Source organism: Herpailurus yagouaroundi, unplaced genomic scaffold (assembly GCF_014898765.1).
Source record: "Herpailurus yagouaroundi ecotype Mexico unplaced genomic scaffold, PumYag 246, whole genome shotgun sequence".
Lineage (NCBI taxonomy): Eukaryota > Metazoa > Chordata > Mammalia > Carnivora > Felidae > Herpailurus > Herpailurus yagouaroundi.
The window spans coordinates 1,084,198-1,108,702 of NW_024412463.1; the positions used below are offsets into that span (position 1 = coordinate 1,084,198).

At 50.8% G+C, this 24,505-nt stretch overlaps 1 protein-coding gene across 5 annotated transcripts in view; it reads left to right on the top strand.

Moving 5' to 3' along the window:
* The window catches only part of SLC9A8 (solute carrier family 9 member A8), a 64,796-nt gene extending 43,100 nt beyond the window's left edge, over nucleotides 1–21,696 (top strand). For 4 of the 5 annotated variants that reach the window (XM_040459684.1, XM_040459685.1, XM_040459687.1 and 1 more), the window contains 8 exons: nucleotides 615–753; nucleotides 2,199–2,304; nucleotides 10,661–10,777; nucleotides 12,983–13,065; nucleotides 15,606–15,717; nucleotides 18,674–18,894; nucleotides 19,874–20,020; nucleotides 20,959–21,066. In XM_040459684.1, the coding sequence (XP_040315618.1) occupies nucleotides 615–753; nucleotides 2,199–2,304; nucleotides 10,661–10,777; nucleotides 12,983–13,065; nucleotides 15,606–15,717; nucleotides 18,674–18,894; nucleotides 19,874–20,020; nucleotides 20,959–21,066 (1,033 nt within the window). Of the gene's footprint in view, nucleotides 1–614; nucleotides 754–2,198; nucleotides 2,305–10,660; nucleotides 10,778–12,982; nucleotides 13,066–15,605; nucleotides 15,718–18,673; nucleotides 18,895–19,873; nucleotides 20,021–20,958 lie in introns of all 5 variants that reach the window. The other variant, XM_040459683.1, reaches the window with a different exon arrangement.
* The last annotated feature ends 2,809 nt before the right edge of the window (nucleotides 21,697–24,505 follow it).

Here is a 24,505-nt window from a genome sequence, read left to right on the forward strand (position 1 = left end):
CCCTAGTGCCTTTGGGATAAACTACCATCTCCTTAGCTTAGTTCATCAAAAGCCTTTCACACGTCCGCCATGGCTGCTGGTCTTGCCTTTTCTCTTGCCACTGTTCTCTGCACTGGCACCCCCGCCCCTGTCCCGTTTCTGTGTTCTGTCCCTGCTAATCTATGAAATTGAAGCTTCCGGAATGTGCTGTGCATTCTTGGGCTCCTTGCCTCTGCACATGCTGTTCCCCCGGCCCCGGGCACTTTTCTAACTCTAAACCTGGCTCACGTATCATGAGGAACCTTCCTTGACCACCACCAGGCTGAGTTAGATGCCCACCCTGTGTTTCTGCACCCTGTGCCCTTCCCCGAGTGGTCATTTGTTCCCGTCTTGTTTGTCTTCCTCACCAGACTGAAGGAGCCCTTCCAGGGCAGGGACTCTGCTCTCTCATCTCTGAACCCCCTGAAACTAACACCATGCCTGCAACAAAGTAGGCGAACAAATAAGTGACCCAACCCAATGATGGAATGAGCGAATAAGCGCCTAAGCAAGAATCAAGTTTTGAGTTTTAGTTAACTTCTAATAACTTTGTCTATAACATTTTAACTTCTTCCTGTTTTTCTTTTATTTCCTAGCACAGCTGAAGGTTTAACAAGGAAAAATATGTCAGATGTCAGTGGGTGGCAAACATTTTTACAAGCCCTTGGCTACTTCCTCAAAATGTTCTTTGGCTCAGCAGCACTCGGCACCCTCACTGGCTTAATCTCTGCACTAATATCCTTTTAATATGATGAGCACACGTGTCCGAGAAGATTTTCTTAATTACATTCATCTACATTCAGCCATTTTCTCCCCTTCCTTATGGAGGCCGGGGGTCAGTTTTAGTCTTAAGGTTGAGTTTGAAGAAGGATCTTTATTTAGTTTGGGTTTGAGGATCACTTTAATTGAAACTCAAGGATTTTTAGATTTAACATGTTAAGATTTAGGACGTCACTGTTCAAAGCGTCAGATCTCAGTTGGATCTGATTTCAGGGGAGCTTCTCAGTTCAGAAGATTTTCAGTTTCTACTGCCTCACTTTTCACATTCAGAGAACTGGAAATTAATTTCCTCTGAAAATACCAGCTTGACTAAGTCTTTACCCCACTGAAAGTGTTTATCTGGAAGACCAGAAAAGAGACTTTTAAAATGAGCTCCATCCAAGTTATTCGCACTGATTGCATTGTTTAACAGCCCATAAGCTTTTCCAGCCGGAGGAGGAAAAGGCTCGTTAAGGCCAATGACACCTTCATTGCTGTAGAAAATTTGTCCTGTTTAAAATAGGAACAGGCACCAGACCATTTCTGTGGGAGCCTAAGCCTGTGTCTCAGGGAGTTGGCCGCCTGGCCCTCGTCCACGAGCAGTTTGTTCCACAGATGGCCGGGAGAGCCACCCCTGCCTGGACAGCCATGCTTGTCTGCCGTCCTGTTGAATTTTGCCTTCACCTCCTTTGTCCAGAAGTCTAAAGGCTCTATTGTTGGCTGACAGCGTCTCATATTGTACCAATAAACGGGATGGAAAGGAGAACTTTTTCTAGTTCAGCGTTTTCCTCCATATTCCTCTCGGGGGCCAGGGGGGCGGGGAATCATCGGCTGTGATGGAGCCAAGTAGATGGGTGCTGTGAGCCCAGCATAGGCACGTGGGCTGTATTTGAATACAGAGAAGATTCTCCTTCCACAAGGGCGTAGGTTTAGAAGTCTCCAGGAATAGGAAGGAGGGTCCTTCTGCGGGGCCTTTTACCCTGGAGTTCTGGGCACCCCGTTAGCGGTCTCCTCTGACGTTGGAGGAGGGGTGAAAGGAAGGGACCTGCCATTGTGGGCTGTCCTCAGTCTGGCTGCGGCCCCAGCTCTGCCCCCACAGCCCCAGCATACTGCCAGCCTTCCGAGTCAGCATTTTTTAAACACGTTGACTTAGGTTGGTTTTAATTTTTCCCCCACCATTTGTCTTAGGAATTTACAGCTCTTAGTGTTTTGTCAGCTTCCCTTTCGTAAAACAACTGTCTCCCTGCAAAGAAGAAAAAAAAAATCCATAATGACAGGTTTTCATGTGTTACCTTGGAATGTCCCAAACTCTTTTGTGTTCGTTGTTTACCGTATGTATTTGGAAGGCAGCGGTTTTGTGACTTTTCTACATCTCCCGTCAACTGTCCCTTGGTTCTTTTTCCTTGACAACTGTTATTTACGTGCTAAAGCATATTGACTTGAGGAAAACGCCTTCCTTGGAGTTTGGCATGATGATCATCTTTGCTTATCTTCCTTATGGGCTCGCTGAAGGAATCTCGCTCTCGGGTAAGTGACAGAAACATGAAATGCTGGGGTTGACGGCGGTCCTGCCTGGTGAAAGAGGTTATGTCAGTGGGGTCACTTTCAATCCCAAGAGACAGTCACAACTCAGAAGAGCTTAAGCAATAAAGGGGATTTACCGGCCCTGTAAGGACACCTCTGAATTTAGACCTGGCTGGATTCAGGGGCTCAGTGTCATGGTCACACTTTCTCTTCACCCACCATCCTGTAGTGGAGACCAGAATATCACTTCCAGTGCTGCTGCTTTCCCAGAACAAGGCCTCTGAGGGGCCTTCACTCAAAGGATGGGGTCAGCCTGCCAAGGGCAGTGAATCCTCTAGCCTGGCCCTAGACCCTGGTGCCCACTGATGTGCTATATTCTATCATTACAGTGTTGCCTTTTCTAGAATGCCGTACAAATGAAATCATGTAGTACGTAGACTTTTGTGTCTCCTTTCTTTCAGTCATCATAATGCTGAGAGACATCCATGCTTTGGCATGTATCAGTAGTTTATATATACATTCTTACAGCACCACATTTTATCCATTCGCCATTTGAAGGACATTTGGGTTTTTTCAGATTTTATAGCTATGAATATTTGTGCCTATTTTCAAATATCTTGGATAACTACCTAAGGGTGGGGTCGCTGGGTCATATAGTAAGTATATATTTTATGTTATTAGAGACTGCCAAGTGTTTTCCAGAACGATGGGACCATTTGGCATCCCCACCAGAATGTTAAGAGAGAGTTCCAGTTGTTTCACGTCCTCATCAACACTCACTCTAATGTTTAAAACTTTAGCCATTCAGATATGTGTGCGGCAACTTGATTCTGATGTGTTTTGGAGTAATTCTCTTTCTATTCTGCTTGGGGTTCATGGAGCTTCATGGGTTTATAGTTTATGAGGTTATAGCTCTTCACCAAATTTGGTAAATTTTTACCCATTTCTTTAAATGACTTCCTTCTGTTCTCCCACCTCTTCCCCTGTTGGGAGCCCAGTTACTTAAATTATGATAGACAACATGCTATCATCCCAGAATACACTTTGCTTTTCTAATTTTTTTCAATCTTTTTCTTTTTTTCTTTCTAAGCTTTACTTTGCTTCGGCCAGTTTCTGTTTCTGTGTCTCTGCGGTTTGGATCTTCTGCCTGCCCATTATCCTGTCGGTCCCGTCCAGTGTATCTTTCATTTCAAATATTGTGTTATTCATCTTACAGAAGTTCCCTTTGGGTCATTTTTATATCATTGATTTCTCTCCTCACGTTCACGATTGTCTCTACATTCTTGAGTATATGGAATACATTTATTTATTTAAAAAATTTTTAATGTTTATTTTTGAGAGAGAGAGAGAGACAGAGTGTGAGTGGAGGAGGGGCAGAGAGAGAGGGAGACACAGAGTCTGAAGAAGGTTTCAGGCTCCAAGCTATTAGCACAGAGCCCAACGTGAGGCTCGAACTCATGAACCGCGAGATCATGACCTGAGCCGAAGTTGGACGCTTAACTGACTGAGCCACCAGGCGCCCCGTGGAGTACATTTATAAGAGCTGCTGTAATGTCCTTGTTTGCCAGTTCCATCCTCTCTGTCCATTCTAGGACTCTTTCTGTCAGTTAACTTTTCTTCTGCCTCTAAGTCATATTTTCCTGCTCTTTGCTTGCCTATTAATTTTGTATTGAATGCCGGTCATTGTAAACTTTATTATGTCGTTGACTACTAGATTTTCTCGTATTCTTCATAGAGTTCTGGATTTTCTTCTGCCGTGTCTCTAAGTTTCTTGGAATCCATATAATCCTTTTGAAGTTTACTTTTAAACTTTGTCAGCAGGTCCAGACTAGCACTAGGAAGTAATGCAGTGCCCTTCTGAGGACTCTGCCTCCTGTCTCATGTATTTCAAGGCCACCCCACTCTGGCCTGCAGGAACGCAAACTTGCCAGCCTTATGTCTCCTTCAGGTTTGTTGGCCTATTGCTTTTAACAGTCCAGGATTCAGGGGGCCACTCTTGCAGTTCTCTGGAGCTCTCTTTCTGTGCAGCCCCTCCTCTCGGGTATCCTGGCTGCTTTGGGTCCCCCTCTTCTCAGCTACACTGACTGTGCTGGGCTCAACTTGGAGTTCCCCTCCCCGAGCCTCAGCCTGGAAACTATGTCAGGGCAGTAAAGTGGGCTGGGGCCTGGAGCAGGAATGGCCACTTTGTTTGTTTCCCTGTCAGTAATGTTTCCCTTCTGACAGTCCTACCCTGCGGTGCCCAATGCCAGAAGACAGTTTCGTTTCCTATCTTTTATCAGGTCTTCTAGTTGTTTATGGCAGGACGGCAGTTTTCACAGCAGTTATTTCTTCATGGGCAAAGTGGAAGGCCCCAGTGGTTTTTAATGACTGTTGAGCAGAATTCTCCCCACAGATCACTCTCTGGAATGACACGTGGGAACTCTGTGAGCAGATCTTGCCAAGGAGGACGCAGAGAGGACTCTGGCCATTTTCAATGGAGAACTCTTTGTAAACCTCATGGGGTTTTTTTTGTTTGTTTGTTTTTAATTTGACTTGTGCCCAGGCCAGTTCTCTTGGATAATTTTGTCTCAGTATCTGCCATCAAGTTCCTTCTCTTCTCTTTCCTGAATTTTGCCACTTACATAAACATTACCTGTGAGTCATTGGCTGTAGCCTGGCTATTTTTACTCTGTTTTTCTAAATTGCTCCCCGCCCCTTTGAGATGAACATTGAGTACGTGCTGGCAAAGATAAATTTCATGCCTCTGTTTGGAATTTGTGATTAAAACAGAGGAGTGTGTTTCTTGTTTCCAGAGAGGCAGTATGAGTTCTGTGACTAGGGTTTTGTTTCTTTGAGGACCTTGGCTGCACACGCCAGTAGGGCCGAAGACAGCACGTGCAAGCCAAGAGCACACACGGCCACCTCTCGACAGTTGGCCTGGCCGTGCCCACATTAGTCTTCGGGATATCTGTCACACAGGGTTTTCAGAGAAGGCTAGGATGGCCCCGACGTGTTGTGAGGACCTTCTAGTCCGTCGGAAAAGGAGTACATCAGGAAAGGTGACGTTTGCTGTCCCTCCTTCCTTTCCACGCTGTGCTTTCCCTGTCACAAAGGCTTGAGCGAGCAGTTGCCAAGAACACGGAGCAGGATGCTGCCTCCAAATCACACACCTAAATCACGTGTTTGGAACACAGCGGTTAAGGACACCGGGCAGACCTGGGTATGAATCCCAGCCCCGCCTCTCGTTAGCTGTGTAACCTCACACGGCCCATGTAACCGCTCTGAGCATCCACTTCCTCTTCATGAAATGGGGCCACCCCGAGGCTTGTGGTGAGGATTAAAGGGAGCGATGCAAGGAAAAATCCTGACCGAGGGCATCAGTGTGTGTTATTAGTAGGGTGACCGCACATCCTGGTGGCCCTAACATGTAAATTAATCACTCTCAAAAATATCCTGGTTTCAACAGCCAATTAAACAGTCCCCCTAATTATGAGTTAGTGTTAGCTATTCTCAGAATCTTTGTTTTAATTCTATCAGTGTTAGTTATTCTATTCATTTAGGCCAGTTTTGAGGGCCACTTTACCCTCTAAGGACTGAAGGATGAATAGACCCCCACCTTTGTCAGTTTAACCAACTGTGGGCTGAGGGAGGGGGATTGGGGCAGAGTGACACTCTGTCATGATGGGTCACAGAGGATGGAACTTTTGGGGTTGAAGGATGAGCTTGCAAAATTGACCAGGACGTAACACGTTCTGCAAAAGGTTGGGAAGATGTGGGCCAAAGGTGGAATGTGTTGTGCAGCCCTCATATCCAGGGAATTCCTTTGCAGCACTACCTGTGAGAGAGAACATTTGTGTGTTGGAAGCAACCAAATGTTCACCAGTCACAGGAAATTAAGGAAGTTTGGGTCTGTTCTCAAAATGGAATCCTGTGCAGCCGCTGAATAAATGAATTTGACCTATTTGTGCTGCCACAGAAAGAACTCCAAGATGTATTGTTAAATTTTAAGAAAGAAAATTGGAACACCGTGTATTCATCCTTTCTACAAATATTTATTAAATGCCTATCCTGTGCCGAGAACTGTCCTTGGTACTGGGGATGCAGTAGTCAGCAAGACAAGAGCAGAAGAAAGACCGTTCTTTCGTAAACCCATACGGTAACTTCAGGTAGTGAGAAGTGACAGGAAGGAGAGAAATCAGAGCCATGTAATAGTGGCGTGGGGGGGCAGACACATCATGCCTTAGGGGATCAGGAAGGTCTCCTCAAACAGGTGGCACCCAAGCTAAGACCTGCATGGTGAGAAGGGAGTCAGCCAAGGAAGGGTCTGGGGCAGGAATGCTGAGCAGTGCTAAGTGTCCCAGATCAACATGAGGGAACTTGACGCCCTCCAGGAAGAGCAGGAAGTACAGCAGGCTGAGGCACAGGGGTAAGGACCCCAGCCCACGGGGTTCTTAGGCCCGAGAAGGAGTTGGGATTCTGTTATATGTGCAAAGGCAGGTCAGTGTCGGGAGGCCTTTTAAAGATCCCTCTGCTGGTGATAACATGCCGTGTACCTAATGCAATCCTATTTATTGCTTTTTAAAGATAGATAAGCTTTATAATGGCATAGGAAAAGAACTGGCAATCTGTATAGGGAACTGTTAACAGTAGTTACCTCTCTAGGCGAGGTGATGTGAATGGAGATTCTCTTGTTTTACTCTGTACCTCGGAGTCTGGATGTTTTAAAGCAAACTATGTTTATTTTGAGGTAATTAGCAAAGAAAACTGACTATGGTCTGATCCAGACTTCAGGAAGTTCATCATATTTTACCTACAGTAAGGCACGGTACACTGGAAGTCGTACCACATGACACGTTTCACCTTCTGCCTTTGGACTTGAATCTCTATTCATCGCCATGCTTCATTATGTTTAAAATAGTGAGTTTAACTGAGACTAGAAATAGATTTCCCCTCTCCCTCCCTCCCCCTTTCCTTCCTTCCAAGAAGCTGACCTTTTTACTGCACTGTTATTTACATCCCTAAATGATTTTGCCTTCTAGAAGAAGTACACGTGTCAGAAATTCTTCCAGGGCATTTTTTTTTTTTAATGTTTATTTTTGAGAGAGAGAGACAGCGTGAGCAGGGCAGGGGCAAAGAGAGAGGGAGACACAGAATCTGAGCTGTCAGCGCAGAGCCCGATGCAGGGCTCGAACTCACAGACCGCGAGATTATGACCTGAGCCAAAGTCAATGCTCAACTGACCTAGCCACCCAGGCGCCCCAAGGGCATTTTTTAAAATACCCAGGCCCTTTGTCTCTGTAAGTGAGCCCATTTGCGCCATTTTCCCTGTGGTGTTTTTACAGCATGTGTGGAGGGCACCTGCAGGGGGTGAAGGTGGTCTGGGTGGCGGAAAAGCTACCTGCGCTTAGGGAGCACTCAGGGCAGACACTTGAGCTGCCCCTTGGGCTTTTGCACCCTCTGCTGACGCTGACTCTTCCCTTTCCCCAGAACTCGAGAGATGTCCCCACCTCAGACTAGCCTGGGGTAACGGCGGTGGCTGGCTGTTCACTCTTGCGTTGGACAGAGGGCTCATTTTCATATGGTCCAAATTCAGCCTCCAGGTGGGGTTTGTTTATCTATACGGAAAAGTTGTTAATATTTGAGTTGGTTGTCGTCATTAGAAGCTGGGAGATTTCCCATAAGAAACAGATTTCTGGCATTTCTCAAAAAGCCAGAAGGGAGACTCGTCAGCGCTTAGGCCCCCCACCCACAGGGCTGCCATCAGAACCTTGTAGGTGGGCTTGTGTCTTCTTCGCCCACGTGCTGGTCACCCTTTTTTTATTTTTATTTTTATTGTCTGGCCTCTAGAGATTCTGTTTCCAAACCCTGGCCTAGGGCACCAGACTGAGCAAGCCAGCCAGACCCCTTCTGGGCTATGCTTGTCCCCTTGCTGCAGAGCGCTGAAGCAGGGCGGGCCCGAGGGTGGGCAGGAAAGGTCCCTGGGGCTCTGGCAGCGGGAGCTAGCATTCAGTCCCAAGGCAGCTCCCACATTCTGCTGTCACGTCTGACTTCCCAGAGCCTTTGGCTTTCTTGGAGTTGTCATTTAATGTTGGGACTCCACCGGGTGGTGATGACCTCTGTGGGTGGGACAACAATGCCGGTGGAAGGCCACTCGTGTCACAACCCATACGGGACTCAGGCTCCTCTGGGGCTGACCTTTACTTCAAGGTGAGCACTGCAAGGTCTCAGCTTTGCCAGTGAGTTGATAACCCTTCTCGAAGCAGACTGGCGAAACAAAACCCCTTGGAAGCCCAGAAGCTAGAAACTTTTTGCCACTGGACTGTGATGCTAAGGCTCAGGTCCGTAAAAACTGAAGTGTGTCTGTGCCTCTGTTCGTGATTGAGCCTCAGTTTTCTCATCTGGACATTGGGACTGACAGCACCCACTCATGGATCCATCAGGGGCTAGTGAGGACAAGCCGCGTCCAGTGCCCGTCACAGAACCAGGGCTGAACAGGCGTGGGCAGTCTCTCAGCTGTTCAGTGGAGTCCCACACCCAGCCTCTGGTCTCTCCCCTTTTTCTCGTTGCTTTGCCTTCCCTGTATTTTGTTGCAGCGTCAGAAAGGGTCAGCAGTCTGGAAGGTCACCTGCAGGAGCGGACTGGGAAAAGAGCCGGAGGCTTTCTTGTGTGTGTTTTATCTAGCGGAGCAGTGGCTCAGAGCGACTCTTGACCTGCAGAGTCCTCTCGGTGCCCGTCCTCTCCTTTCCCTGTCCCATCTTGCCAGGTGTGCCTTATGGGAAACATTGCTGGAATTTTCCTGCCCAGCCTCCTCTGTAGGAAAGAATGAAAGAGCAAAGGAATTTGCTGTTTCCCAAGAGGACTGGGAGATAACCTGGCTCTGCCTCGGCTCTCCCTCAGGCCAGCAATGCCTGGTGTGCCGCACGCAGAGGGGGCCTGCCTGTATTTGGAGGGTATTGTTTAGACCACAGGCTGAGCCCTTGAAATGTCTCCGATGCAGTTCTGTGATCACCCTTTTCCAAATGGAGAGTCAGCCAGTAATCCCTGTCTGTCTGCAGAGTGGCAGGAGTGAGTTAAAATTTTGCGTATAAATTTTGACTTGTAATTCATATATTTGGGCACCTTATTTAATGCCTTTGTAAAAGTCTCAGCTTCCTTACATGAAGACGAGACCCCCTTTCTGCTGCTGAGGCAGAGGGCAGCACTGAGAGGTAACCCAAGCACAGAGCTTTGGGAGTAGTTAGGGGCAGTGGGCAGATGCAGAGATCAGTCCTGAGTGACCAGTAGAAGGGGTGGACTCTCTTGTGGAGCTTTAGACAAAGGACAGAGGGGCGCCTGGGTGGCTCAGTTGGCTGAGCGTCCAACTTCAGCTCAGATCATGATCGCACGGTTCATGTGTTCGAGCCCGTGTCGGGCTCTGGACTGACAGCTTGGAGCCTGGAGCCTGCTTCGGATTCTGTGTCTCTCTCTCGCTCTCTGCCCCTCTCCCACTCACACTCTGTCTCTGTCAAAAATGAATAAATGTTCAAAAAAAATGTTTTTTTTTTTTTAAGAAAAGACACATTGGGGCGCCTGGGTGGCGCAGTCGGTTAAGCGTCCGACTTCAGCCAGGTCACGATCTCGCGGTCCGTGAGTTCGAGCCCCGCGTCGGGCTCTGGGCTGATGGCTCAGAGCCTGGAGCCTATTTCTGATTCTGTGTCTCCCTCTCTCTCTGCCCCTCCCCCGTTCATGCTCTGTCTCTCTCTGTCCCAAAAAAATAAATAAACGTTAAAAAAAATTAAAAAAAAAAAAAAAAAAGAAAAAAAAATTAAAAAAAAAAAAGACACATAGCCTTTTATTGTCATTCTTCTCTGTTTATATTTTAGGAGTAACTCCTGGTGATTATGGGAAAATTAAAAATTAAATAAAAATCCACCCATTCTCCACATCCATTCTCATGCTCCCTTTCTTCCCCAAGAGTGGTTCACCTGCACCCCTTCTCTCCATGGGTGATGCAGACAGCTCACGCCTGTTCAGCCCTGGTCCTGTGATGGGCACTGTACGTGGCTTGTCCCCATTCCCCTCTGACAGCTCCATGAGTGGGTGGTGTTAATCCCACTGTCCAGATGAGAAGACTGGGGCTTGGAGAGGGGAAGAAGCTTGGCCTGAGGTCACCCAGCCTCGGGAAGGAAGCTGCCAGGGAGGGGGGCCTTTAGCATTTCTCTACAACCTCTGGGAGGCCCCAGCTATTCTATTTTTTGCCTTTTTTTTTTTTTTTTTTCTGAAAACACGTAATCCCAGAGGGTCCAGTGACTTGTAGAAAAGTGTGATATTATTTGCGTATCACGTAGCAGGTGCTTTTCTGCTCTCCTCATGTCTGCTTTGCCTCTTGCTCCCTCGCTAGGCATCATGGCCATCCTGTTCTCGGGCATCGTGATGTCCCACTACACGCACCATAACCTGTCCCCGGTCACCCAGATCCTCATGCAGCAAACCCTGCGGACCGTGGCCTTCCTGTGCGGTGAGTTCTGCTCTGTGTGGTTCTGCGCAGGCCTGCCCACAGCTCACTGCTCTGCCACACCCTGCGGGAGGCCTCAGATTCTCCCTCTCAGGAGAGACGACAGAATTCCTCAGAGCCACATACTGCACTCCCTTATCTTTTGTTTGTTACCCTGGCTTTCAGATTCCATAATGTAAACCTAAGTCCTGAGAACTTTCTGGAACATTTGATGGCCTACAATTTTAAGACTAAAAATAATGAGACGCATATGTTTGTAATGTTTTAAAGTGACAGTCCCAAAAATGTGTTCCTTGGCACTGGCATTGGTGAGGGTTAGGTGGGAAAAGACTTCCCAGTCCGACAAGAGTCTGGAAAATCCTGGGGAAAATACAGTTTCAGCTTGTGAGCTGCAGGAGCATCTTGAGTTACTGAGGAGGGGGGTGGGGAGTATAGTTAGAGCATTTCCCCAACCTGTCCACAGGCCCCTTTTCCGCTAGAGCGGCTTGAAGGACACGATCCAGGAGCTCGTACACTGATGCTCTCACTGTCGGGCGGGGCCTGCTATGAGGACTGTTTCTGTCAAACAGTTTCAATGTGAGCTCTTGCTCCCCCATACTCTGTACCTCCCTGCCTCCTCCCTAGTTAAGAGCCGGCAGCAAAGGACACACGCTCACACGGTCCCTCCCCTCCGGCTTCCCGGGTGGCAGGGCCCTGGCATCATCGCCAGCATCTGCCTGGCACTGCGGCGGGGTTCGTCTCATTTCCGAGCACAGGCGCCACACCGTCATGTGCTGGGAGGCAGGGCCAGGCCGTGCAGAGGCTTCCTTCTGCAGCCCAGGGGGTTCACATGCCCAGAGGTCAGATGACCTGCCCGCGGTTAAGAATTGATTCTGGAATCCAGGTCTGTCTCTTCCTGGTCCGGGGGGGTCTTTTTTCCACAACGTCCGACTCACAAAGTCCTAGCCAGGGACGCTGAGCCTGACTCTCACAATTCAAGTAATATAAAGCAAAACACCCATCTATTTTGTACCCACCGGACTGGCATATCTTTAGTTTGCTAATACCCACTTCCACCGTGGGCATATGGAACACAGGCCCCACTGACATGTGTGGGCACTGATGCCATCTTCTGTGGAGAATCATTACAGCATCAGGCTGGGTTTCAGAGCCGTATGCTCTTTGACCCAGCAATGCTCCCATCAGGAATTTAGCCTGGACATTTGTCATAACTGGTAACAGCAGAAACAGAAACAGCTTAAGTATCTATTGGTGGAGGCTTTGTGAAATGAGCCATGACATACCGACATAATGGAATGTGTGCTGCCAGGGAAAAGCGTAACATAGATCTGAGTAAGTTCTAAATGAGCTTATTTGGAAAGATCACAAAAATGTTTATTAGATAAGAAGAAAATTCAGGGAGAAGGGTGGGAGCAGCTTGTGCACTTGCTTTAAAAAGAGACACGTTTGGAGGAAAAACATGGCTGAAATGTTTTAAAACAGCCTCTGTTGTAGGATGTTCAGCTATTTTAAAGTGCAGTCTTTGTCTCCCTGATTATTAGACTATTCTGGGGGACATCACAAGTTGAGCAGGGAGACTAGTGCTGGAAATTCATACGATGCTTTTTCTTGGGATACACAAGTGCCTGCTTGCACAGACAGTAGGTGTCAGGCTCTTTCTGACTCGTGGGGTGAAGCCAAGAGTTGGAAATACCCCCCTTGCTGCAGACCCTGCGGGCGTAAGCCATCTTCCCAACCCTGTGGCGGCATTAACTACATGAAGTCGAGCATTTAGCTTAGTCCGCCCCAGCAAGGAAGTCAGCAGAGGGCCCTTTCCACATTAGTTATGTGGTGTCTGCGGCCATTTGCTCTGAATTTTTGCCGCTCTGCTGTAGTCGTGATCCTTGCTAATCACAGTGTTCGACAAATAGACAGGTTCGTGTGTTCATCATCTTCCCGGGTGGGAGAGTATTGATTTGCATGCGTTTGACAGTGGACCCACTGCCTGGGGAGATTCTGAACAAGCACGGGTTGTGTGTGTGAGAGGGAAGAACGGAAGACGCCAGGCACACGTTCCACCAGGATCTCGGCTGCAGGATTTTCCAGAGAATAAGCAGAGTGTTACAGTGGGCTCTCACTCGCCGTGAAATGTTTGCTTGCTTAACAATTTAGTACTGTGTTAGAAGAAAATAGTTGGGGCTGAATAATCCATTCTTTGGTTTGTTTCAGAAACATGTGTGTTTGCATTTCTTGGCCTGTCCATTTTTAGTTTCCCTCACAAGTTTGAAATTTCCTTTGTCATCTGGTGCATAGTAAGTATTTTCCTTGTTTTTTATTTAATTACTTATTTGTAGATCAATAACCACATGTTCTGGATTCATTTATGTAACTGTTAACTGTTCAAGGTCAACAGCTACATAGACACTCTTCTGTTTAAAGTTTCTTTTGTTAAAAAATCACAAACATACAATAACAGGAAAAGGGATGGAATTAAGTGAATGAATATCCCTGGGAATGAATTTTTACTTCTTTTTAAATTTCAAACGGCCTTGAATTTATGGTCTTGTCTAAAAAGTAAAAGTTTATCTGTTTTCTCTGGTGGTAAAAGCAGATCTCAGAATTGGAACACATAATTGATCATAACCATGTAAAAACATCATGCATAGAAACAAAAACCATGTTAAAAGATAGAGCTCAATGTTCACAGTGGTTATAGAATTGGGCATGATTTTCTTTTCTGCTTTTTCTGGATAATTTATAACGCATATATTTACTCATTACTGTAATTTTCTTCCAATGTGTCCATTTTGGAACGTGACCTTGGACACTTGTATGAAGTAAAGATTACCAGGCCCTTACCTCCCCGGAGGTTCACCCAGAACAGTCGTCCCAGGTGATTCTTACCATTCAGAAGGTTTGGGAAACTTATCAGTGGATTCGAGGCGGCAGGAGGAGACAAATTAAAATATACCTTTAAAAAGGGAAAAGAAAAGCTCACAGTAGAATAAAATCTTTTGGAGAATGGAGTGGGGGAGAAGAAATGTTTAGCATTTAAAACAAAGGTCCAGCTCCCTCGGGCGTCTGATGGAAGTGACACGAATGGCTTCTAACATGTGGGCATTTAGCCTGGCGCTCCCAGGCCCGCCTTCCCTTGGTGTGAGCTCACCTCCCATAGGCCCGCCTGCTGATTCCTACTGTAATCCCTAATTTCATCTTTGTTGTCCTTTTAGATCCACTGTTAATTTAAGACATGTGAGAACACACCTTGTTGCTGAATCGTCATAATTCATCTTCGGTTAGCTTTTATTACCAATGCCACTTAACAAAACCCAGCTGTTGAGAGGCAGGCTTTTTTTAGCACTTTCACCTACCGTGTGCAAACCAGTGAGGCCTACCTGTTTGGCATGGGGGGAAACTGAGGCACAGAGAAGCTAAAGAACCCTGAGGAAAAGTGTTTCTCCTTGCAGCAAGAGCCCTTTGCTTTTGTCACTGTTATCTGTCCTCCGAACTCAGGTTTCAGGACAAAGAGAACAGCAGCAAGAGCCATTTACAGAAAGTCTAGCAGCCTTCAGTGTGGTCCCTGGGTAAAAGGGGCCACATGTGGTCAAACCCGAAACCCACGTGCGGGAATGAAAGATCAGATTTCATTGGGTGAAACCGAGATGGCTCTCTCGGCCGTGGGCTGCGAGCAAAGGGAAAAAGGGAAGGTGCTCCGGAGGGGGAGCTGGGGCTCCCCCACCGCTGCCGGAGGCTTCCCCGTGCTATTCAGACGGGTCACCTTCCGCTTACTCAGTGGTCAAGGGCACGGGCTGTCGGGGCTGACCAGGTTTGGGACATGGCTCCACAACGTCCTGCCTGGGTCAGCTTGGACCTGTTACTTAACTTCTCTGTCTCCGCTTACTCCTGAAATGGAGACGGTAATACCTGCTTCATAAGCATATTGCAGGGATCTGAACTGAACAAGATAGAATGCATAGAAAATGCTTAGCACAGTGTCTGACATAGAAATGTTACGTGATTGGGAGCCATTGTTATTAACTCGGCCATCCGAGGCACACAGTCCAAAGCAGGCTCAGTTTGTGCTTGTTAAAAGAATAAACTTAGAGTCTACCGAATGTACACATGTGTATCGTATGTATGTTATTTTAAGTTAGTTTAGTGAGAACCAACATGAAAACAAAGAGAGCAAATTAACAGTAGTGCTAGGTATCCACTCAGACAAGATTTAAACCTTATCGAAAGCTGTATTTTGTTAAGACTGACTTTGGAGATGGTTAGGAGCCAAAAGCCATGGCAAGCAACTGACCAGACAGGGTGTGCGTGACCTCCTTCTAGAACATACCTACACATTCCTTTTGCTTGGAGAGCAGCATTTACGAGAAGCATCACGTGGGCCCTTCTCAGTGATCCCTCATTTCCCTGAGGAGTGGGGCACCCACGGGAGGGTGAGGAGCACCTTGTCTGTCCCTCCAGAGCTAGCCCATTGGGAACGATTAGCGCAGGCCCGTCCCGTGGCGGAGCACCTTGGGAGGAGTGAGATTGCCCCTAAATTAATCTCTGGACGGTTTGGCCTGGCCTCTTGCCATTCAGTTTGGTTCTGCTCTCATAACCGAAGCCGGCTTGGATGCCTTGTCAGTCGTCTCTTTCTGGCGACGGAAACATGACGTACAAAGTGCTCTCCTTTCCCAGCACGCCCCAGCTGGCTCTCTGCCTAGCACTGTCATTCATGTCTCTCATGGCCAAGGGGAAGGCTGTGTTTATTACGGGTGTGTCACAAGATCTGTGTTAGCTTCAACAAGCTTGAACTCGGAAGACCAGAGGTTTCTGAGACTTAGTTGGTTGTTATTCACAGGTACTTGTACTGTTTGCCAGAGCGGTGAACATTTTCCCTCTTTCCTACCTCCTGAATTTCTTCCGCGATCATAAAATCACACCGAAGATGATGTTCATCATGTGGTTTAGTGGTAAGTCCAACGCTGAATGAACAGTGGAAGCAAAACACGTCGTATAAAGGCACACGTCGTGTAGAGAGAGCCCTTTGACGATGAGCAGGCCTCAGAAGGCAGAAACCATACGAGCTCCCGCTAAACAAGCACCTACTGTAACCCAGGCCCCGGGCGAGTCCCTTGCAGACAGGACCCCTCACAGCCTCGGTGCCATGAGTAAATGGGTAGAGTGCACATCTCCCCCACACGTGAGGAGGCTCAGGCTCGAGGGCAAAGGCCTTGACTGGAGTCGGGGGACGACAGGAGGCAGAGCCAGTATTTCCTGTCTCTCTGTCCCTGCTCCTCTGGACAGACAGGGCCGCCCGGGGGGAGATGCGAGGCACAGCTCTCACCTGCCTGCAAGTAACGAAGGGCTCAAAATACAAAAGGTCTGTTTAAACTTTTTTGCCAGTACAGGCTGGGTTTGGATATTTTTTTAATTTAGTCACTGAGTTCTGAGAGTCGATTGGAACATTTTAGTTTCTGTGCAGATTCCTCCACCTTTTAAAGGATGGGAATGATTTCCTATTTGGTACCTAATGAACTGGCTCCTTAGGCATCTTTAAATTTGTTTTTGAGCAATATGTCCAGCTCTTTGTACTTTCTTATTTAAATAATATAATTTAAATATTCCACTTGGGTCGGGGTATAGCAACATGCCTTATAAGCTGTTCTCTACTCAACAGCGTTCTCTATAATTCCTCACAGATTTCTCTCCTCTTTCAAAAGGCCTTGTTTAAAATATTTATGTGTGTCTGTGCGAGGTATGTATGTATGCAGAGCAAGAGAAACTTTTTTCTCAATCTTTCTTGCCAGTGAGAAAAAAGTTTTTGTAAAGTAGTTAGTTGATTTCAAAGAACATCTAAGAGATGTTGTATCAGATATTTTACATGTTACGTGAGCTTTGTGGGAGAGGGGCGCAGGCTAAGAGACCTCTGTGGCACGGGGCGTGCTGCTTTAAACAGTGAGGGCTGTTGACCCCAGCGATTTTTCTGAGCCCCTTCCCCACAGATTTTCACCCTCTCTTTGCTGGATCCTCAACCTCTGTCTCTACTGAAGCATCATCATTGAAACTCTTGAAGATTCTTCTCTTTGCCTCCAAAAACCCAGCAACTTCAACCCAGATCCCTCCCACACACCCCCTCCAGCTGCTTCCCGTCTCCCATCGCAGCCAGACCTCTTTAAGCGGGCTGTCCTCACCTGTTTTCTTCACTCTGTCACCCCCTGTTCACGGGGCTGAACTTGGCCTTGCCCAGGTCACCAGCGACCTTCTGCAGCCAGACCTGGTGGGCACTGGGTAGCCCTGGTCCAGCCCAGCTCCATGGCTTTGAGCTCCTTCTTCCCACCGACCTGCTTTCTGCCCGGAGACCCTCTTCCCTGGGCCTCCGGGCCATGCTCCTGGTTGCCCTCTTTTCCCTTTGGGGTCTCCACAGTTGCCCTCTCCTCCTTTATAGACCCCTCAGTATTGGCTTCCTCAGGACTCAGCCGCAGACCTGCTGCTGCTCTTGTGTTCCCACAAGCTCACTCATCCTGCGGCAGTTCCCATACTCCCAGAGCTGTTTGCTCTTAGATCCTGACTCCTGTGTCTAAATCCTCCTTCAGTGCTATGGAGACCCTGCGATCTCATTGTCTAGGACTGAACTTACCTTTCTGCCCATCCTGCTTCTTTTCCAGCATCCCCTTTCCATGGAAAACAATAATGTGTATTACAACAAACGTGTGGCTAACTCAGTGTTTGCTGTGTCTACACCTGTCCTGTTCCAAGACATTTTATCCTCAGGCCACCCACCTGGCAGGCCCTGTTTTTAGTCCCGTGTGACAGGTTGAGAGGTTGAGTTGAGTCTCTCGCTTTAACCTGAGAGGCCTGGGGGAAAGCAGCGCATTAGGGGGTAAATCCAGGAGCTAGACTCCAGACCCTGTGCCTAGACCACTCCTAGGACGCCCCACCATCGTCCGTGCCCTTCCCTTCCTCGGCCACCCCACCTCCCGCTCGCCCCTGTGGCCTGTTGCTTCCACTCTCCATGTCTCTCTTAATGCCATCCCCCTGCTGTGTCCCCATCTTGGGTCTACACTGCTCCTGTGGTCACACCCCCATCATGCTGTGATGCTCCAGCCTCCGTGTCCGGACCAGATCCTTCACTGTGTGCCCCCCCCCCATTCCCCCTTCTTCTGGCGCTCACCAGCTCACGGGTCCTTGTCTGAGGTCTCCCCTCCCTGGGACCTCCCCTCTCTGGCACCAGGCAAGCCAGGAATTTTCCCAGGAAGTGCTGTTTTCCAGCTCAGTGTAGCCCTTCAGCCCAGCTAGCAGCCTTGCGGGGGACCACACCAGGAAGGAAGAAGGGAAGAGTTCACGAAGCAGTTCCCAGCAGCCTCTGGCCAGCAGCAGAGCAGCCCCGAGCCTGTCAGGAGCTGTGCAAGGGCAGCATCTTCAGAAACCAGGGGCTGCTGTTGCCTTCTTTGTGTGGCCCCGGGAGGACATGTCTTTCTCAGTCTCAGTTCCATATCTATCTATCTATCTATCTATCGTGAAGAAATGGAGGATCAGCTTTACTGGCTCTCCTGTGAAGGCCCAGCGAGATTGTGTGCGCAGAGCCCTTAGCACAGGGCCTGGCACACACACGGGGAGTGTGAGCCCTAGGCTGGAGGATTCTCACGCATGCACATCTGGGGCTTCGTGGCCCGGACAGGTCACCTCCTGTGAGCTGCTTGGCCACCTTGTGAAGTGGGAGTGGCATGAGCTCAGGTCCCACTTCTCTGCAGCCTGCTCTCCTCACACCCCTGAGCCTCACGGGAGGACCTCGCACTCGGCAGTGGGGTGCGTTAGAATGTGCGGCCGGCCTGAAACGGGGCCGTCCCCGGATTGCCAGGGCGCCCGGTCGGTGACGCAGCTCCCTCCTCCCTGTGCGTCTCCTCTGACCCCCTTCCCTGCCCCCAGGCCTGCGGGGGGCCATCCCCTACGCGCTGAGCCTGCACCTGGACCTGGAGCCCATGGAGAAGCGGCAGCTCATCGGCACCACCACCATCATCATCGTGCTCTTCACCATCCTGCTGCTGGGCGGCAGCACCATGCCCCTCATCCGCCTCATGGACATCGAGGACGCCAAGGCGCGCCGCAGGAACAAGAAGGACGTCAACCTCAGCAAGACAGAGAAGATGGTGAGTGCCGCGTGGGCCGGGTCGGGGGCAGGGGCTTGGTCTCCACCGCAGCTGGGAAAGGGGGGAACGAGACACGATTTGAGGACCTGAGCACCTACGCACGCACACACGCACGCACGCACGCACGCAGAACCAGAATTCCGAGGGGGAGCCTGGGGGGCCCAGCGTTTTGTGGATTCCCAAGCCCTCCCGGTGATGCTGATGCGGCCGGAGTTTGAGAACCACCGACCGCCTCACAGCATCCACATGCCCTCCCCGCCCCTCCCCCCTCCTGCACCCGCACCACCGCCCAGGCCCGCCAGCGCAGGCCACGTGGCTGTGGCTTCAGAGCCACTCCTCCAGCAGAGCAGCAGATGCCACGTTCATACTCTGGTGGCCTTTGGTCATCCCTGCGGAGGGTGGGCCTGTCCTGGGCCTGGGGCCTGGAGCGGTGCTGACCTAGATCCAGTGACCTGACACCGCCTCCCCCTCCAGACCGGCCCTGCCACGCTACTCGTTCTCATTGCCCTCCAGTTCCCACCAGGACCGTTCCCCGCCCCCCACGCTGACCAGGAGACGCCGGCCCAGGGCAGAACCACAGCTGGTGCAGCTATGGGCAGAAATGACAAAAGAGCCTCCCTTGTTCCGTTTTCTGGGAATGAAATAACCTAGGTGGCAGTTCCCAGTCCTGCCTGCACATTAGAATCACCCTGGAAAGCTTACAGACCAAACCCCGGCCCACACATACATTCTGGTTTATTCATAATTCTGGTTCATCCCTGGGTATCCATCGTGTTTTCACAAACCTTCCCGCCTCCCCGTGGGCTCCCAGGAGGCGCTTTGCTGGCCACAGACACCCCGCACTGATGCGAAAGCACAGTTAGGGCTGGGGACGCTGGTGGCCGGAAGTGAAGGGCCGCTGGATGGGCCGGGTGGTGTGTGGGGTCCCCCAGGAAGACGCCCGCTGATGACCCCCAGACTCCCTCCCCTCCCCCCGCAGGGCAACACCATCGAGTCGGAGCACTTGTCAGAGCTCACAGAGGAGGAGTACGAAGCCCACTACATCAGGCGGCAGGACCTCAAAGGCTTCGTGTGGCTGGACGCCAAGTACCTGAACCCCTTTTTCACGCGGCGGCTAACTCAGGAGGTGGGACACTGGCCCGCGCCCCCCAGCTGAGGGTCCCTCCCCTTCCTCCCTCAGGACCTGCCGTGGCCAGGAGCGGGTGGGCAGCGGGGAGCCGGCCGGGCCAGCTCCCCCCTACTCGGCCCCCTCCCCAGGCCGGCAGCTGGATGCGCTGTGGAACTCAGCATCTGCTGTTTTTCCTTCACTGCCATTTTTAGCGCTAGTTTAATAATAGACTCGTCAACAGTTTGGTTTTCCTGGGTGATAGACTCAGGACATTGATCGGCTACTGTGTCTGAGCTGAAAATTTCGAACATGCGGGGCCTCAGGCATTGATTTAGGGCTCTTGTTCCATCCCCCTGGGCACAGCTGTCCTCTGGGTGACAGTGACACAGTCTCCTGGGGACCAGCCTGGGCCTGCTTTGCCGAAACTGCCATCCGGCCCCACCTTGTTTCTGAGCCATTTTCCCTCGCCGGCGGTCATGATCGCCGTCAGTCAGCGAGGGAGCTCTTGCCGAGCCGGGTGTTGTGCCAGATGTTAATCATTGTAGCTGCGTTTCATCCTCCCGACATCTTGTGTCATGGCTGCAGCTGCTCTTTGACTAGACACTGGGGAGACTGAGGCCTAGAGAGGTGACCTAACCACCCGGGGTCACACAGCTAATACATGGCAGAGGTGGAAGCAGAGCCCAAGTGTGTCTGATTCCAGAAGCCATGTTTTTTAACATCACGCCATCCTGCCGCCTACTCCGGCTTCTGGGTGACACCCCCTGTTAATCTTACCCCTACAGAGAAAAATCCCAGCTTCAGTTAGTCGGTTAAGACTTTGAAATTGCCCGTGGCCACGTACCCTGCCTCCCTGAGGTATAAAGCAGCCCCTCCCCCCCCACCACCTTCCTCAGCCCTAACCCTGACCTGACCCAGACCCACTGATGAGGGCTTGGCTGTGTCTTCTGCCCCAGGACCTCCACCACGGACGTATCCAGATGAAAACCCTCACCAACAAGTGGTACGAGGAGGTGCGCCAGGGCCCCTCTGGCTCTGAAGACGACGAGCAGGAGCTGCTGTGATGGAGCAGGGCGCCCGGTCGGGCCCCCCCCACGGCTCCCGGGACAGACACTCCGCGAAGGCCCCCGGTGCTGCTTGCATCGGGCGGCCTCCTCAGGGCAGATGGAGGCGGGGTGAAGCAAAGGCCACGGTCCTCTTAAACCAGGCGTCCCCGGCCCTTGGAGCCAGCTGTCTGCTTCGGAAACAGTCATCCCCCCAGGCCTCAACTGAGCCGGACCTCTACTCGCCATGTTGCTTCTCAGCTCGCAGATCAGAGGGACCACGTGTCCAGGTAAATTCTCCTTCTCTTCTGCACCCAGGGCGAGTAGTCCTCTGCCAAGCTGCGGCGCGTGAGGAGAGAAATGGCGCTGCGGAGCCCGGCCGTGACCGGGGCGGCCGGGGAGCGCCGGCTCGCAGCTTCCGCCGTTCCCAGCCACGGCCTTCGTCCCAGGAGCACCTGCTGAGGCCGGGATGGGTGTCTGTTCTACCGGGGCGAGGAGCCAGCCGTTTCCCCTTGGTCATCGAGGTGCCTCCGGCCTCAGCAGCAGCAATTCTGACCTAAGTGCTGGGCTCCGAAATCTGGAAAATGTCACACTCCCCTCTGTGATGTTGCTTGCACTCCTTGAGAAAGAAAAACCGAGTGACAAACTTCGTTACCTACGATTGGCCCCTCGCGGGCTGTCTCCCTGTGTGGCAGGCGGTAGCTGCCCTTCTCTGGGAATACGGTGAATGTTCACGCCGGTATGGAGCAGGGGCACATGGGCCCTTCTCGAAAGCCCCATTGGAAGCTTGGGTTTTGGGGTGAGGAAGCCTAGTCTGTGGGGTCAGAGCGCCCTCTGGAGGGAGAGGCTAGCGTTACAGGGCTTATGCAGGCCGGCATCTGCTGTCTTCTAATTGAGTTTAAATTCATGCACTTTGACGAAGTAGTGAGAGCCTAGCAGTTACCTCCCTCACTCGGTGGACCTTATTGTCCATAGGCCCCATTTCCTGGGCTCCACGCAGTCTGCCCACCGTTTACCTGCTACCACCTTCCTTCCCTCTCCCAGTTCTTTTCCATCTTGGGTCCCAGCTCGCCCAAGAGCTGGAGCAGGGGCCAGAGCAGCAGCCCCCTGTGCTCCTCCCTGCTACCCTCACCCAGGACTCGCCCACGTGCACACACCCTGCCCTGTCCCCGTGGTCCCGGCCCCTGGGCCGTCTAGCAGGGGGAGCTGCCCATCATGTCCAGATGAAGTGGTCACCGACTTACACATCCGCGCCTCACACCTGCTAGCCTTCACCCATCTGTGGGCCAGTGGCAGATCCCCTATGTGGCTCAGGGGTCCCTGCCTTGGGACTCGGCACCCTCTGGCATGGTTTACTTCATCATGTGCGGTCCTTGGTTCTCTGTGGGGACACCGTGGGCCAGCACGGACCCTGGGCTGGCAGCACGTATGTTTCCATCTCTTCTGCCTCAGGCGGCAGGGCTCTGGACGTTAGCAAGGACTGAACTCTCCAGGTCTCTGCTGCCCAGCCCACCAGGCCAGGCCCCTGCCCAGACCCCTTCCCCTTTCCCGAAAGAGTGAGGCCTGTCAGGCTGGAAGCATATGGTTTCCTTTTTGCGCATTAAGAGTAAATCCGTACTTGATAGGGTTAAAACACGGCCATTTCTCTTTTTGTAACCTCCTACTCTAACCCCTTAATTTAAGCCAAACAGGAGCATTTTACTCCACCTCATACCTTCACTGGAGGAGTAATGCCATCATAATTCTGGCCTCCATCGTGTCCTACTTGCTTTTAGGGGAAAAGTAAAAGAAGAGGTCAAAGAGGGAGGGGACCTTGTCCACCCCTGGAGGGAGGTGGGCAGGGATCCCCTACTAGAGTGTTCTCTCATTCCCAAACCCAGAAGTAATCTTTCTTCCTTGAAATTCATGGTGTGATCTCAGAAGTGCAACTGGCATTGCAAACTCAATAGGTTACCAGAAAATTTAGTGGGGAGGGGGCTGTGAGTTCATAGATAATAGCAGTGAAAACAGGATCTCCTCGATTCAGACTGCCCCTTGTCACGAGGTCCCATCTGGCCTCCCACTTTTAGCTGAGACCTGAAAACGACACTGAAGTAGAGAAGGGTCCCCAGGGTGGAAAGTCCCCAGGGCCTGGCTCAGTGGGCAGGGGGCACCTTTCCTGGCAGTTACCAGCACCAGCTTGGGTCTCCTGTGATGGGTCTTCTGCCCCCCGCTGGCTCAGGGAGGTTTGGCAGGCTGTGCCCTTTGCCTTTGCCACACGCAGAGCTCATGGAGATGGGTTTTCCTGGTGGGTTTTTAAAAGTGTCTTTGCCTGAGAATCAGAAATGTGCTGTTGGCTACCTTTAGCATACCTAATAATTCTATTGGGGGCAATAAATGCCTAGTCGATTAAAAAAAAAATCCAGCATAACTCCCATTTCCCACAAATTTACTTCGTTCTGGGTCTAAGCCGTGGGACAGGGAAGCCACAGCACGTAGACAAGGTCACACTTTAGGGTGAGGTGAAGGCTGTAAAGTCAGTGAGGGCCTCTGGGGAAGCTGGCCAGTCAGCTAGTTAGCCAGTGAACTAGAAGACGTGCTTGCCTTGGGGAGCCATGTGGCAGCAAGCACCCCCCCCCCAAAAGCGCCTCCCCCCTCCACAGCAGGCCTAGTGATTTTGAACTCTTGAAATAAGTCACATGGCCTGTCGTTGTAGGACTCCTGGGAACGACCGTACCCCAAAGCTTGTGGTATGGGTGTTACAGGGAAAGGAGGCGGCTTGCCCTAGGTCCCCCAGAGATCACGTTTTGGGCTAGGCTAAACCAGGGCCAGGCAGGGGGAAGGTGGCACAGTTCCACAGTGTGGTGCTCACTCAGCCCAGCAGCTGAACCAGAAGCACAAACCTCCCACACCCAGGCCAGCTACCTCTCTTCACAGTGGAAATGCTGGCCAGGCCTTGGCTGATATAAGGCCAAGGGGCAGGGCCTGGCCCATAATGTCGGTGATCCCAGAGGACCCTAAGTCAGCCTAGAGGGGGTCCTGGTTTGCCTGCAGATTCCTTTGTGTGCCATGGAATGTGGAGAGATTCGTGAGTGGGGCTCCTCCTCCCCTCGGAACCTATGTCAGAGCTACAGACTTGGCCTCTGGCCTCGGGGGGTCTCGGTTCCACATTCCCACAGGGGCCTGCACATTTGGCAGAGTCCTCAGCGGGGTGGCCACAGCCGGGATCCCACTTCTGCTTTGGTGGGGAGACTGAGCGTGGGGCAGGGTGGCGGCCAGCTTCTCCTTGTCCGAGTTACGGATGTCAAAGGTGCAGGCCTTAGAACTGGTCCCTGATTCAAGTGCAAGGAGGAATCAGCATCAATGATCTGCCATTAATTAGGACTTTAAATGCAAAAAAGAGAGAGAGAGAGAGAGAAAAAAGGCACCCTGATCCTCCCCTATTCCCTCCAGAACACGTACCCCTGTTTCTCCTGCTGGT